General features: G+C 33.7%; 1 protein-coding gene and 1 pseudogene across 1 annotated transcript; both read right to left on the bottom strand.

The window, feature by feature from the left end:
* Positions 1-1,879: 1,879 nt before the first annotated feature.
* LOC120171535 lies at positions 1,880-7,903 on the bottom strand (annotated as a pseudogene).
* A 2,040-nt stretch (positions 7,904-9,943) lies between these two features.
* Positions 9,944-12,777, bottom strand: LOC120171639 (transcription factor SRM1-like). The gene is made up of 2 exons (XM_039179318.1): positions 12,151-12,777; positions 9,944-10,695 (listed from the first exon to the last, which is right to left on the bottom strand). The coding sequence occupies exons 1-2, from the start codon at positions 12,537-12,539 to the stop codon at positions 10,212-10,214; spliced, it is 873 nt and encodes a 290-aa protein (XP_039035249.1). The 5' UTR covers positions 12,540-12,777; the 3' UTR covers positions 9,944-10,211.
* Between the last annotated feature and the right edge of the window lie 3,439 nt (positions 12,778-16,216).

Here is a 16,216-nt window from a genome sequence, read left to right on the forward strand (position 1 = left end):
TACAAAGTGTGATCTCTGTTCGTTGGTGGAAGCTTGCACTCAACGATTTTTATTCATCACGAGGAGTGTTTAGATGATGATGTTGGAAATATAATACTCTAAATCGAGACGTTAGCACTTACATGAAAAATAAATAAATAAATAATCAGTAAATTGTGTCGTGATGAATATTATCTTAAAAGTAAATTTGTCATAACTGGTATAATTGTTGTAATTGACGTGTGTTTTGAAATTAAAACTCTCTAAAATGTTGTACATCCCAAGTCTAGAGCGGATAATAGTGGTAATGTTCTTTATAGACAATCTCGGAAAAGAAAGGACCTTTTTGAGAGAAAAACAAAACTTTTGGGAGATAAAATGATGGGGAAATAGTTTAAGGGTTAAAAATGTAATCTAACCCTAATAAAAAAATGGATAAACTACGCATTTAGTATTTAAACTATTAATTTTTTTTGTTCGTTTTAGTATATAACCTTTTATTTATTTAAAATCATGTTTAACGTTTAGTTTTTGTTTCATTTTAGTATCTATCGTTAAAAACTTAACTCGTTTAGTACATAAACTATCAATTTTGATATATTTTAGTACCTAAACTTTTTTTAAAAAATTCAAAACTAAATGTTACTAAAATGAAACAAAAACTAAATGTTAGGTGTGATTTTAAAAAAAATTAAAAATTTAAGTATTAAAAAGAGTTAAAATTAATAGTTTAGATATTAAACGTGTAATTTAATTTTAATAAGAAAATAGAAAAAGTGGTGGATTTGAAGTTAGATACGTTTGGGGAATAGTTAGAGAAGCCGAATGTCAGAACCAGAAACGAAGGGGAACAGAAGTTTGAAGATAAGCAGTTAGAAGGGACAAATGTCATCAAGGAAACGATATGGCGTGGCACGACACGACACGGCACGACAAACACGGTTCATTATGTGCTCAAAATCACACGGCAACTAGGATTAAATAAATATATTTATATTTTAAATATAAGAGTTGGAATTTTAAAAACTTTATTGAATATTCGATTCCGTTTAGTAGTATATGCTATGAAGGTATATGAAATAATAAAAAATGGTATGACTATTTTATAAACAGATACTGAAGCTGCTTTGCTACTAGTCCTAGAGAAGTTCTTTGATGTGGTTTTGAATCTTCCTGGTGTTAACAGGTAATGATCGGGCCTTTTAGCCGATATGATGGACTACCCGATGTTTGATTCATCGAAAAGCTTTCTTTGCTACATCTTTTTCAAGATTTTCATGCATGATGTGATTGCTCTCTATGCTTTAACGCATCTTCCAATGTGATTTATGATTGAAACCGGAAGTCATCCCGATGTTCATTAAACCCAACATAACTTGATCTCATATCACCTTGCGGGAGGCTTTCTGATGTGCTGGGACTGCTGTCATACGGACAACCTACCTGCCCACAACTATATATTTACAGCTCTACAGATAGTAATCCCTGCAGATTCCGTGGAATCGTTCATAGAGAAGCAAAAGAGATCGGGGCATGAAGTTCGGGCGTGCAACTTCGTCTCGACAACACATGTTGATCATTTTAGAAATGACCCAAATCTGTATACAAGTCAGCTCAGCCAGTTTTTGGAGGACTATGTGCTCACTTGTGGCAAACATTCATCAGTACATTGAAGCAGTGACCATAACCACATTCTTTCGATTTGTTCTTTCCAAAAAGGAAAAGCCTACAGTTCATTGACTCACAAGGCTTGTAATTGGATAGAGACTGGTGAATGAACTCGACTTTAAATACTCTGTATTCAATTTAGAACAATTTGTTTTTACATTTGCAAGAGTGATTTACTGATTACCCTTTTCCTCATTTCATCAGCAAAACAATCTGATGAAACACATTTCACCTAGAAAGTGACTTCTACTTCATCTAGTCTATGTGAGGTTGCTTGTTGAAGATACTTGAAAGCTTTCTTGTAATCCAAGAATCCCATGAACCAGGTATCAAAACCATCCACTGTAACAATTTCCATATACTTTTCTGATGGTTTCTTCATGTTTTCACTTTGGTTAACCCCTTTTATCTTCCCAAGTGGAATCAAAACCTTATAATGGACTCTGATGAATTCTCCTTACCACAAGGGATTTTGATTGATCTGTCACTGCAAAAGGCAACCTTTTTAGAGGAAATGAAAAGTAAACCAGCAATAGGGCCCGCGGTTGTTGATAAATAACACTGATAAGCCTTCAACAGCTTCTCTCCTTCTGTGAAACTAGAAATTCTTCCCCAAGCCTCTTACTTGCAGAATCCTTGCCCCCAAACTCAACTTTCCCTTCAATGTTTCACTGATCTTTGGCCCCAATCTCACTGCAGTTTCAAAATGTAAAAACTTTAGCTTTCTTTTTCACAGTAATCTTGAGACATTAAAGCAAAAGTGTTTCAATGGTTCATACCATGCTCTCGGATTCCATGGGCGAAAGTGTCAGCTTTCTTCACTAGCAAGTTCATCCTTTTAAGTACGAAGTTTCCTTTCCCTGCAATTTCAAACACTTTCTCATTAGAAAAGGAAACGACTTCACCATGAACTTCCCATAGCTACCTTTTGTAAGGCTTGAAAGGAGAGACGTACTTTTTATAGAGCCTTGTGATGAAATGTGGCATTGGCCCGAAGCATCAGGTAAGCATAGCCTTGATGTTCTCTCAACTTCATATGATGTTCTGTTGATTGGAACCCCAATAACTTGTTCAAGCAGCTGATTCTTCATTGTTCTTTTCTTATGAATGAAATGGAATTCAATGGCAACAAGTTGTTGAATTCAATGTTTCTCCAGGTTGTGATGAATCTGGTGTTTCGACAAATGTAGTGTATTTAAAGGGGCTGTAGATGTTGAAGTTAAATCTAACCTTTTCCTTGCATGAGTCACCAATAGCTCATCACTTCCAAAAGATTCATAATGAAAGTCCTGCAACATGTTAAAGTGGTCCGATACAAATATGTCCGACACAAGTATATTCAACTTCCTTTATATTCATATCCGAAATGTATCTAACATATATCGAACACGAATATCTAGAAAACACCCCTTGTAAACACCCTGTATAGCTGAGACAACCTTTTAGAGTCACTTTTTCTCTAAGATGTGGTTTTGAAACTTTCTCAGTTGGCATTGTAGCTTTCTGATGTCTGCCACTTGTTTGCTGCTAAGTTACTCAGAAAGAAATAGCAAGGAAAAATATTCACCTCAACCAACACAAATTGCATACTAAAAGATATGATAATACGTGCAACTTGCACCATAATGCAAATCCGAGGTCGACTTCAGTCGATTCATGAACTTATGTTTAGCAAGTGATGATACATGCAACTTGTGCTTGCAAGTAAGCATATCTTATTCAGGCTAAAAATGAAGACACGGTAGCCCAATTCGGACAAGAGGACCTCCTACTGGTGCCCTATAGTTGGAGCACCGTACATGCCAACAGCAGGCAGTGAAGCGGGATGTTGAGAGGGTTGTTTGGCTTTTTTTCCTTATGAACCTCCGGCTGCTGCACTATTTGATTGACCAGTGATCGGCCTGGGGTGCTGCAATGTCCCCATTGCCAAAACTGGTAATATCGTGGATGCAGGAGCAACTCCTATCTTTGTTCATGGAGTTCAATAGAATGAAATAGTACGTACTAGATTATGTGAATCTCACTTTCTAGCTCGTCTGTGAAACATCATGACCTGACTAGTACGTACTGGTGTTGAAAGATACAACTATTTCGAGTTTCCAAGTTGTCCACAAAGTGAGTAAATTTAGAGTAGAAATACAATAAGCCCTGATGAAAACAATGAATTTTCTAGAGACATTGCCAAGAGGGGAGAGTGTAATATCCCAAATCCCGGGTGATTAGTTTGGGTCAACCCGAAACCCATGAGTCGAGCCCATTAAATCTCACAAAATAGTTTGGATCAGTTTTTAAATGGAGGTAAAAAAGCGAGGAACAAAAAATGTAGTTTACCAGTAACATGTTTTAAAAGATAAAAAGGAAGGATTTCACGTAAACTCCCAAGCTTCCCAAATGTCTTCCTTTTTCTCTCTTCCTTTCCTTCCAAGAACAAGAAAAAGAAACAAGCTTTAAGAGTTCCAAGCCTAGATTGAGTCAAACCAAGGTAAGAAACTTAATCTCCTTCCCTCAAGCTTCAATTTGAGCTCTTAATCTTAAGTTTTGGCTAAGGTTTTCAAAATGGGTTTTTACTGAAGTTGAAGAGATCAAGGGATTTAAATTAGTTTTAGTAAATTTAAGTTGATTAGAGTGTTTCTAACTCAGTTCTAAGCCCTAAGCAAGTATGTAACTTCTAGTTTTCCTTGTGATTAGCCAAAGAGGCGGGAGAAAGTTCAAAACTAGAAGTTAAGAAAAAGTGAATCGTAGTTGATTCGAGAGGAGATTTAGCAGTCAAAGAAGTCTGGTAACACATCACAACTCATTCATACCCTTAGTGGGTCATTAGAAATGCAAGAGAACATATGAGATGAGATTATGCTTAAAAAGTAGATTTTCATGACAAGATACATGTTTTAGAATTATGAGATGTTTTAAAGCCTTATTTATGATTTCTAATGTTCACTTAAGACTTAATAATTATTAGGAAACTTCTAAGTAGCAAAAATTAGAGAGTTTAAAGGGTGATTTTGTGCCTAAATAAGGCATATTTGAGGGTTGGTATCGATACTGCACAAAGCATGAAATATGAGTTTTCACGAAGTATTAAGAGTATCAATACTGAGGGTATAGTATCGAGACTGGGATTTCAAAATGTCATTTTGATATCGATATTCTAGGGAGTACGATACCCAAGGTCCCAGTATCGATACTCCCATGTAAATATCAATATTTCCCTTTTAAATTCCAAGGCCAAATCAGCTGGGGTATCGATACCTTAGATAGGGTATCGATACTACAAGGTCAGTATTGATACCAAAGTGATGTTTTAGGTAATAAATTTAAGAGAGCTTTAAGAAGAGAGGAGGTTTCCCCAAAAACTTATAATTACCTCTAAATAAGACTACAAGTGAGGATATTATTAATGATTAATTCTAACGTAGAAACGAGAATAAAGTAGGATCAAATAAGACTAGCCTTGGTTGAATGCTTGGGAAACGATTAGGACACCCGAGTTCCTTTGGAAAAGCTAGAGATGTCGAAAGTATAGATGTAGTCCGGATATCCTTAGGCAGTGCGCGAGACACTTTAAACTGACTAACAAGGGCGTGAGGTCCGACACCCGCGAGGGGTGGGTTAGTCGAGGGTGTCGACCAATGCAAAGATTCCGGGCACCATCCTCGGTAGACTAGAGGGGTGTGTGAGCTCCGAGATGCAGAGATCCCTCAACCGCACTATGATGTCTAACCTAGAGTAGAGAGTGGGTATCACGAGGATACTCACTAATGATTGAGATTGAGTAGCTTGATGTATTTCTCTGATGCACTTTTAGTATGAGCTAGTTGTTAGTGTGACACTGAGCTAGTTAGCTCAGCGTTTAGAATTTGTTTCCTTATGCAGATTAGGTGGAGCTATTGATGAGACCTAGAAAGAGATAGAGGTCCAGACCAGAGCAGAACATGTCAGAGTACGTCTCAAGATTTTGAAAGGGCATGTATATTTATAAACTCTGATGTAAAGTTGAGTCGTAAAGTCAGTGAAGAGTCAGTCTGTACATTTTGAACTGTAATTATTTTTTTGAGAGCTCTCCGATATAAAGTTATATTGTATATATGGATGATTCATATGAAAAGGTTTTAAAATAGTTGTTTTAAAGTAAAGAGAACGAGAAAAAGTTTGGTCAGTCACTCCGTTGATTATGTGTAGCCTGATTCGATATGGAAGTCGAATTTCCAAATGAATCGATCAGTTCGTTCGAATGAATCTGGTTTTCCGGCAAAGGGTATGGTATTTAAAGGTTCAAATCCATAATGAAGTCTAAGGGAAAGGCATATTCATTTCGAATTAGCTGTGCAGTGCAAAAATAAAACAGTACTATGTATAGTTGAGACAACCTTTTAAATAGCCTTTCTTTTCTATTTTTGCCGACTCTAAGAAGATGTGGCTTTGAAACTTTCTGATTCGACAATGTTGCTTTGTGGTGTCTGACAATCCTTTGCTGCTAGGGAAAGATGCGCATCAACCAACACAATTTGCATACTAAAACATACGATAATACATGCAACTTGCATTATAATCCGAGGTTGAGTTCAGCCAGTTCATGCAATTATCTTTAAGTAACATCTAATAAGCCCGGGGTTCAAATCTTACGAGTTTTAATCCGTTCTTTTATCTTTAAAATGTGGTCTCTTTGTGTTTATGTGTGTGTATATATATATGACAAATAGCAGTTTATCCTTGGACTGCATTTAGGTGATGCCTGCAATTTCCCCAGTAGCTCATGCTACCATGAGTTGTATGAGAAATTTTCATAGAAACATTCAAAAATGGGTTTCCGAGTTCAGTTCTTCAGAACCTTTTATACACATCATCTTTGCTGTCTTCAATCCGAATCTGGAGTGGATCTGTTCATTGCTTCATAAGTGCATTAAAAACTTTCCCAGCAATGCCGGTTGAATCAATATGAGCGCTTGAGCATCAAATCTCAACTCTCAAGTTTAATATCTCCTCATGAGACTCAATCTAATGAGTACCAAGTGTCTAACATGTCTCCAGAAAGATAAATTGTTTTTGCAATTAATGATTTTTAACATGCCATTGTAAATGGCAGCTTTGGTGTTAACAGTATTGTAAAACAGAAGTTACAGCTGCTGCAGCTGCTGCACTTCTAGCCCATTTTTAGTGGTGTATTTCCAAGTAAGAATGTAACTATTCATCACAATTTCCACAGTTGCCTATATAGATACATATATTAAATTTAGAACTTTTTTTTTTACATTTGCAAGAGTGATTTACTGATTACCTTTTTCCTCATTTCATCAACAAAACAATGTGATGAAAACATTTCTCAAAGCCACCTAGGAAGTGACTTCTACATCATAAAGTCTCTGTGAGATTACTTGTTGAAGATACTTGAAAGCTTTCTTGTAATTCAAGAATCCCATGAACCAGATATCAAAACCATCAACTGTCAAAATTTCCATATACTTTTGTGATGGTTTCTTCATGTTTTCACTTTGGTTAACCCCTTTTATCTTCTCTAGTGGAATCAAAACCTTGTAATGGACTCTGAGGAATTCTCCGTTACCACAAAGGATTTTGATTGATCTGTCACTGCAAAAGGCAACCTTTTTAGAGGAAATGAAAAGTAGACCGGCAATAGGGCCTGCTGTTGTTGATAAATAACAATGGCAAGCCTTCAACAGCTTCTCTCCTTCTGTGAAACTAAATAATTGCTTGAAAATCTTCTCCAAGCCACCTACTTGAAGAATCCTCGCCCCCAAACTCAACTTTCCCTTCACTGTTTCACTTATCTTTGGCCCGAATCTCACTGCAGTTTCAAAAAGTAAAAACTGTCTTTTCATTTTCACAGTAATCTCGAGATATTATTCGTAATTGTTTCAATTGTTCATACCATGCTCTCCGACTCCATGGGCGAAAGTGTCGGCTTTCTTCCCCAGCAAGTTCATCCTTCTAAGAACAAAGTTCCCTTTACCTGCAATTTCAAACACTTTCTCATTAGAAAAGGAAACAACTTTACCATGAATTTCCCATAGCTACCACTAGTAAGGCTTGAAAGGGGAGACCTACTTTTTATAGAGCCTTGTGATGAAATGTGGCATTGGCCAGAATCATCAGGTAAGCATAGCCTTGATGTTCTCTCAACTCCATATGTTTCTGCTTTCATTGGAACTCCAATAACTTGTTGAAGCAGCTGATTCATTGCCCCTTTTTTTTTCTATGAATGAAATGGAATTCAATGGCAACAAGCTGTTGAATTGAATGTTTCTTCAAGTTGTGATGAATCATGTTTTCTGGTAAATGGTATGTATTTAAAGGGGAATTCAGCTGTGGAGGTTGAATCCAACTTTTTGCTGCATGAGTCACCAATAGCTCATCACTTCCAAAAGATAAAAAAGTAAAAAAAGAAGGTATTAGAAGATTTGATTTCTTTTAAAAAGGGTAAATTACACGTTTAGTACCTATACTATTACTTCTATTCCGTTTTGGTGCCCAAACTTTATTTTTTTAAGAAACCATACCTAATGTTTAGGTTTGGTTTCAATTTGGTACCCACTGTTAAAATATTAATAGAACTGTTGATGTAGTATTTTTAAATTTTTTCAAAGACGACATGATATTACCTTATGGTGACACGTTAACATACGGGTACCAAAATGAAACCTAAACTAAATGCTAGGTATGGTTTTGAGAAAAAAAAATAGTTTGAGTACCAAAATGTGACAAAAGTAATAGTTTAGGTACTAAACATGTAGTTTACCCTTTAAGAAAATGGTTCAAATTCTTAATGAAGTCCCCAACGTGGTCCGATACGAGTAGCTAGAAAACACCCATAGTAGAATCAAGCTATTAGTAGCTGTCAAACCCTGAAAGATTGAAGAAGAAGCAAAGGAACTAACTTAATTTGGTTTCCAGTAAATCTATAGGAAAAAGCACAATACCCTGTAGAGTAGAGACAACCTTTTAAAGTTACTTTTTCTCTAAGATGTGGTTTTGAATCTTTCTGAGTTGGCATTGTAGCTTTGTGAGGTCTGCCACTTCTTTGATGCTAAGATACTAAGAAAGAAAAGAAGAAAAAAAGCAAGGAAAGATTCAACTCAACCAACACAAATCGCATACTAAAAGATATGATAATGCCTGCAACTTTCATATAATCCGAGGTCGAATTCAGTTACTTCATGTAATTATCTTCGAGAAATAACCTCTAGTGAATTCACACCGTGTAAATTTTTTTAGTTTTATACCTTTTTAAGATTGTTGGACAAGAGTTTAGTGAATTCACAATCAATGATGCTGAGGAATTATTGAGATAATGTCATGCATGCCCATGACCAGTTTTTTTATACCCTTTGTTTTAGAAATTTTTAAGTGTTGGCAGTTCATATCACTTCTACAATACTTTATAATGCTAAAAAACTGGTAAGCAATTATTCATTTGCTTTTCTCTTTGTAGTGATCAAATGAACCAACAGAACAAAAAGCTAATTCATTCAGCTTTCTAATTTCTAAATGTAAGGAAACAACTGTTTAGGAAAAGGGCAGGGATGGATCGAAGTGAGATATAATTTAGGTATTTTCTTTGTATTTTTTATTATTAATCTTTTTTACCTCCTTGGAATTTTATCAATTCGTCCCCTTAAAATTTTATAAGTTCATCTCCTAACATAGAAGCTTACGTCTCTAAAAAAAGGATGAACTAGGTTCATTGGTCAAAGAAGAGGCGTTTTCATATGCTTAACTGGAATACAACTAAACATGTTTTAATTTGAAACCTTCAGGTAGGAAATGAATGGGCAGAAGGCCATGCAGATTAAAGAGTTTTTAGCCTCACCTCACCTGCTTTTCCAATGCCCAAATCAGCAACCAAGACTATGATAACATAAAGCTTTTGCTTAAACATAAAAACAACACAAGAATGAAGGGAATTCAAGGAAGACGTAGCAACGGATGACTTTTGTATTTTAATGCTCTTTGCAACATTAAAACTGCAAACACCATGGCCACATCAGGGCCATTCCCCACATGGCATTATGGCACTAACAATCTAAATCCTGAATCTTGGAATGAATTCAATAAAGTTGTTGGTTTCCAAGTAAGAATGTAACTTTTCATTAGAATCTCAACTGTAAACAGAAACCCAGAACTGAAAAAGCTCATTGTCCTGATGTTCTTGTATATATATATATATATATATTATAGACACACACACACACATATATATATATATGCTTCTCTTATTAGTAAAATATATATGGGGTTTCGTTTTACAGCTTATGCCATACAATCTCTAAGCATTGACTAGTTCTAATGCTAATGGTTGCAATAGAAAAGTGAAGAAAAAATAGTTGCAAAAATGCTGTCCTACCCAAACATCTGCCACATTTAACATCTGCCTACATATAGATACATGTAAATTCTCTCCCTATGCCTTATTTAGAGATTAAACTTACAGATACAATTTGGCTTGCAAATAAGCATATCTTATTCAAGCTAAAATGGAAAATCCAGTAACCAAATATCCGAACAAGCGAGGCTTCTATCCTTTATCTATCTGGCAGCTAAACATTGTATTACCTATGAGCACTTGTATGTGGCATTGGGTACTTTGCAGGACTCATATTCATCGGTGCACCAGGAACCGTGACTCCGTAACCCATATGTGCCGAGGCAGGAAGATTCACTGGTCTGCCAACTGCAGAGACAAGGGGGCCTCCTACTGGTTGCCCTATAGTTGGAGTACCATACATGCCAACAGCAGGTGGTGAAGCGGGATGTTGAGATGGCTGTTTGGCTGACTTTCCCGATGAAACTCCGACTGCTGCACCATTTGGTTGACCAGTGATCGGTCCTTGGGGTGCTGAAATCTCTCCGTTGCCTACACTAGTAATATCATGGATGCTAGATCGCCTCCTATCTTTGTTAATGGAGTTCAATCGAATGAAATATTTTTGTGCATGACTTGCAACTTGTGTTGGTGTTCTTGTGACCACAAAGTTCCGAGATATGCTTCGCCAATCACCTTTCCCATATTTTTCCAAACCAAGAAGAAATAACCTGTTTTTTGAAGATAAAAAGGATAGAGTAACTAAACATACCTTTAAAAATGTAATCTGACAAGCCCTAAACAAACTACAGATTCTTCGAAGTTTTGCAATTGTTATTTGACTTAATTTTACATGATTTATCTTGTTATATGAGCAAATATAATGCAAAAATTTGAAAAATCAAGGGAGAAAGAAGACAGAACCGAGATCTCTAATATATAGAAAGTCATCATTAATATGATAGAAAATAGGGAAGACTTTATGCTAGATTAACTCTAACTAACTAGTAACCTAAATGATCCAAACAAAATAGAATTCATACCCTTAACGAACTTTCCAGAAATTGTGCACTGAAACCATCCAAATAGACTCGAAATCCACCACTGATTTAAGGCATAATTCAGGTAGACAGTCATTTGATGGAAACTGAAGCTAGAAACAGCCTAAATTAAATTTGATATAAACTGGACCACGTCAATTAAACAGTTCTTACTTGGAAAGGCATAGGTTAGCATTATTTTCACAAATTCATGTTCTTATTTGGCAGCATGGTAAGTTAATTCTCTACCATAACCCTTGAGTTATCGCTTTCCTTCCATATCAGAATCAAACTTGGAAAGAAATTTAACAATGAAACCACAAACTGTTATGCAAAAAAATGTTGAACATGAAAGAAACATATACCAGTCGAAAGCAATCAAAACCTAAATGCCAATTTTAGCCTTTAGGACTCTTAAGCATCCAATAGTGAATCGTCTGTAGGTGGAGGGTCCAACTTTACTATAAGACCATAGAACAGATATGGGATAATATCACTTAACATTCTCCCTCACCCAGCTTTAATATGAATATCAGGAAATAAGGTCAAAAAAGAATGGCAACCATGGTGGTTTCACCCACGTTAGACAACTAAGGCTAAAGTTAATCCACAGATAACGGCCACCTGTGTCATACAGGTGACGTTTGAAGCTAGTATATTTTTTCTCTTTTACTGTGCGAGTTTTCAGGAAAAATAAAATGAACAAGCGGAAACCACTAGCAAGATCTATCTTCCACATGGTTACACTGTAATTCCCTTTTCCCTTCAGTTGTTTTCACATCATTTCAGCATATATTGGCAGTAAAGCACAGCAGGAAAACCTTAATAAGAAAGCCATGTAGAAGATCTGAACTTCCTAACAACTAACTAACAATAATCATCAGAGACTTTTCACTGGTTGAAAGCAATCTTGGAAACTCTCTTGTCAAATAAAAATCAAAGATTCTAAATATGAACAGGATATGAGATTCCAAGGCAATCAAACCTTAACAAATGAAAGTAATTACTAAATATAAAGAGAAGAAGTATCAAAGTTAAGACGGTGCAAAAATAAAACTTAATCAAGATACTACTAAAGATGCATACTTAATCCAAATGAAAACATAAAATAAATAAATAAAAATTAAACCACAAAACCTAATTCACCTGTGTTCATCCTCCGTCCAAGCAATTCCCTTGCGGCGTTCCTGGTCTGACTTCAAATTTTTACTCCCATGATTTGAATCATTGTTGCAATGCCCTAAATGGTTCCTTACCTTCTTACCAGTTCCTTCATCACCAGCGTTGCCTGCTGAACCCTCGGAAGAAAAATTATATGGTGGGAGAGGCACACAACCAGATACAATCCGGTTAACATCATCCTCCAGAAGCTCATAGTGTTCTTTAATCTCTTCCAAAGTTTTCCCAGGTACATCAGCTGCAATTTTCTCCCACCGATCATAAGAGTCCTCGGGATAAGTTGCAAGGGCATTCTCGAACGCCTTATCTTGCTCCCTAGTCCACTCGGATCTGTTTCCAGCTTCATCCACAGTCATCTATCCTTGTCTGAATTCGCTACCAAGATTACCACCTAGGAAGAAAGAAGTATATTCCAGTACACTGCCAAATTAGGATAGTTTGTAATTCATACCATGGATTTTCGACAATACTTTCTTGGGCAATTTCAATAGTGGGCTTCACTAACAACAAATCTGGTGGAATACTTAAATTATGGAGAAGCAGAGATGCCGTGCAAAAGAGAGTAAATAGACCCAAAAATGCCAAGCAAATTTAACCAGAGATAAAGTCCAGCAAAATTTAGAAGCCAGCAGTGGAGTATATGAAGAATTCAAGAATTCTGTTAGATATCAGAAATATCTTAAAACCGTAAATGGCGATTTCAAATCATTAACAGATAGAAATTAATGCGCGGTGAATTCAACACTAAGATAATTAGGGTTTTTGTATTGTGAAATGTATGAAAGGGACAATGCAAAATCCAAATAGAAGAAAATTCCAGAAAAGTAAATCAAGTTGCTATTTCTAATTTGAATAAGCCTACCTATTTGACAGCAAAAGTTTTAACAGCACAGGCCCACGTGAAAGTTACATCATTTTGTTAAATTACAGCAAACCTTTTTTCAATGTTAATCAGGGTTTTTCTTTGTTCATTGATTGGCAAGAAGAATCACCTAAATTTTGCACTCAACAGTTTAAACCTAAGTGGTGATAATTCTAAAGGATGCTCATTTAAGTTCAAAACAAAACAAAAAAATCAAGTGAATGACTAAAACTACAAATTGCAATTTCAGTGGTTTTAAAGCTTCATGGATATTAAAGTTTGTGTTTTCAGTTTGGGATTCAGGGTAATTGATTCAAACATAAATATCAGTAATTTTTATGTGATTTTTTTATATATAAAAAAAGCATCATCCAAACATAAAACAATAAACATAAGAATTTTGGATGCTAGCCATAATTAGCAAACAACCATAAAAAAAATACTTCTGGTAACATAAAAACAAAAACGCTCAAACCCAGATACCAAGGTTTCATATAAAAATATCAGAATTCTAATATTTTAATTACATTGAAAATTATTACCCAATATTTCCCCGATTCTCAACACTTAAATCTTCAGAATAACTGCAGAAAACGCTATAAAAGCATAAGAGCATTTGCAACTAAAGCACTGGCAGTGTCACTATCAAAATTCTGATACTTTAACCGGTGCTCCTATAAAAATCTATCAAAAACAGCAAGGAATCAAAAACTTTTAGCCAACCCAAATATCAAAATCTTCTATTTTTCATTTCCTAAAAGGAATTAAAATCTCTAAATTGCATGTTTGTAGTTCAGTTCCAAGTTTACCGAGTGAAATTGTGAGTCGGTAATAATAACAAACAGGTAGAATGCAGAAAATTTTGAAAAAAAATAAAGTAGAAACAACGGGGAAAAGTTATAAATGATGTTGATGGGTTATCCAGATAATTCACAAGTTGCAGGATGGGTGAATTGATACCTCACTTCGACGACTAATTTGCTTAGAAATAATAAGACAGCTGGGAATTCATAACCGCCCAAACCCTCCTTCCAACTTGCCCACTCCAATCTGCATCTCCCATGAATTCCTGACAAAGACAATAATAATACACACACATATATATATATATATATATATATATATATATATATATATCAAAGAAAAAAAAGGAAAAATTAATATATACATGTATATATATACACTTTTTTTCAAAGACAAAATTTTGTGCTTCCATAATTTGGTTGTATATTACTTAATCATATATTAATTTAATCTTTGACTAAACTAGCACGAAATAACTTATCTCAATAATTATAATTTCTAGAGATCAAAATTCGAACATAAAAAATTATATGTATTTGAGCATTTATTCTCAAATGATTAATAATTTTTAGAATATATATTAACACTTATAAAGACCTCATATTATAAAAAAATAATTGACTAAACTATAATCATGATCACTTAATTAGTTATACAATCACTTAATTAGATAAATTATATTAGTATAAATTATGCGTTTAGTATTTAAATTTTCATTTTTTTTAAAATCATACATAAAGTATAGTTTTTGTTTTATTTTAAAACCCCATTCAAAATTTAACGTTAAATTTTGAAAATAATGACAGCTTAGGTAGTGAAACGGACCAAAACCGATAGTTTAGGTATTAAAAGTATCAAATTTTTTATAGTGAGATACTAAAATGAACTGAAAACTAAACATCAAGTATGATTTTGAAAAAAAATAAAAATTTAAATACCAAAAAGGGCCAAAACTGATATTTAGGTACTAAATGCTAGTTGACCAATGATATGAATAAAATTACACGATGTTAGCATTTAATAGAGGAAATGAAAAATTGATGTGGTAGTTAACAATATCGATATAATTGTATATTTTATTTTTAATTTTATTTTTAATTTTTATTCATTTTATTAATTTAGTCTTAATTTTAATTTTATTCAATATAACCGTAGAAAAGAAAAATATATATTATATTTAATTTAAAAATATAAAATCTTAAACTCATTCTTACTTTTAATATTGTATTAATTACAATCTAAAAATATATATTAAATTTATCCAATTATAATCTAATTATTAGGTTTGTTTCATTGGTTTAAGTGTGTCTATTCTCTCTAAGTGATATGGGTTTAATATATCTTTGACCAATTTATTATTTATTTTTACATTAACTACAATAATATATATATATATATATATATATATATATGTTATAATTTATATCACAATTGTAATGTTTAATGTTTGACCTAGTGGTCAGGATATGCCTAATTCTTTCTCTCATACCATTTTTCTTCAATTATTTTTCCTTTAATTGGATGATGGAATGCGTCATCTGATTAGATGATTAAATTAAATTTAAATGAAAATTAAATGTGTAATTATACTCTTATTAATTATTATGTTTGTTTCTTCGATAAACGTTAACGATTAGTGTTTTAATTATAATATTTAAATAATTAAATAACTTGATTGATAAAATCAACAGATTAGTGGTTAAATGAAATTTATCTATAATTAAGTAGTTATGAATATATTTTATCATAAATATTATATAAATATATTAAAACCTTATATTATATAAAATTATTTAATATTAATATGATATTTATCATTTTTTATGATTAATAGTGAATTAATTTGGAATTCTTTTTGGATTTTGCCTCTTACATTTTTGGATAAAAAGTCAGCAAGTTGTCGTGCAGAGTAAAATAAGGAACCAATCACATATTGCCACGTCGGTTACAAGTTATCAAAGTTCACGAGTCGAACAAAGCACATGTGGTCTCTGTACTGGTCCATAGTTTTAACTTTTCTTTTCTATTCTTTCTAAAATTTATATATTTTTCAATTTTATTATCTATAAAAGTGAATTCTTTCGAAGTTTATTCCTTTTCTTTTAATAATATCACATTTTCAAACTTCAATTTTAGAATTAAAATTATAATATATATTTAATATTTAATATGATGTTAAAATTCATTTATAATATTTGGTAAAATAGTTATTTTAATTACTATTTTTTTAAAATATTTTAATTTTCAACGTTCTATTTTGAGAGAACATGTCTTTTTATTGGGTGAGAACATTTAATTAATAATTAACGTTTATCGGCAGTGGCGGAGCCATAACTTGGTGAGGGTGGGCACGTATCAACTCTAAAA

This window comes from Hibiscus syriacus, unplaced genomic scaffold (assembly GCF_006381635.1).
Source record: "Hibiscus syriacus cultivar Baekdansim isolate YM2019G1 unplaced genomic scaffold, ASM638163v2 tig00111834_pilon, whole genome shotgun sequence".
Classification (NCBI taxonomy): domain Eukaryota; kingdom Viridiplantae; phylum Streptophyta; class Magnoliopsida; order Malvales; family Malvaceae; genus Hibiscus; species Hibiscus syriacus.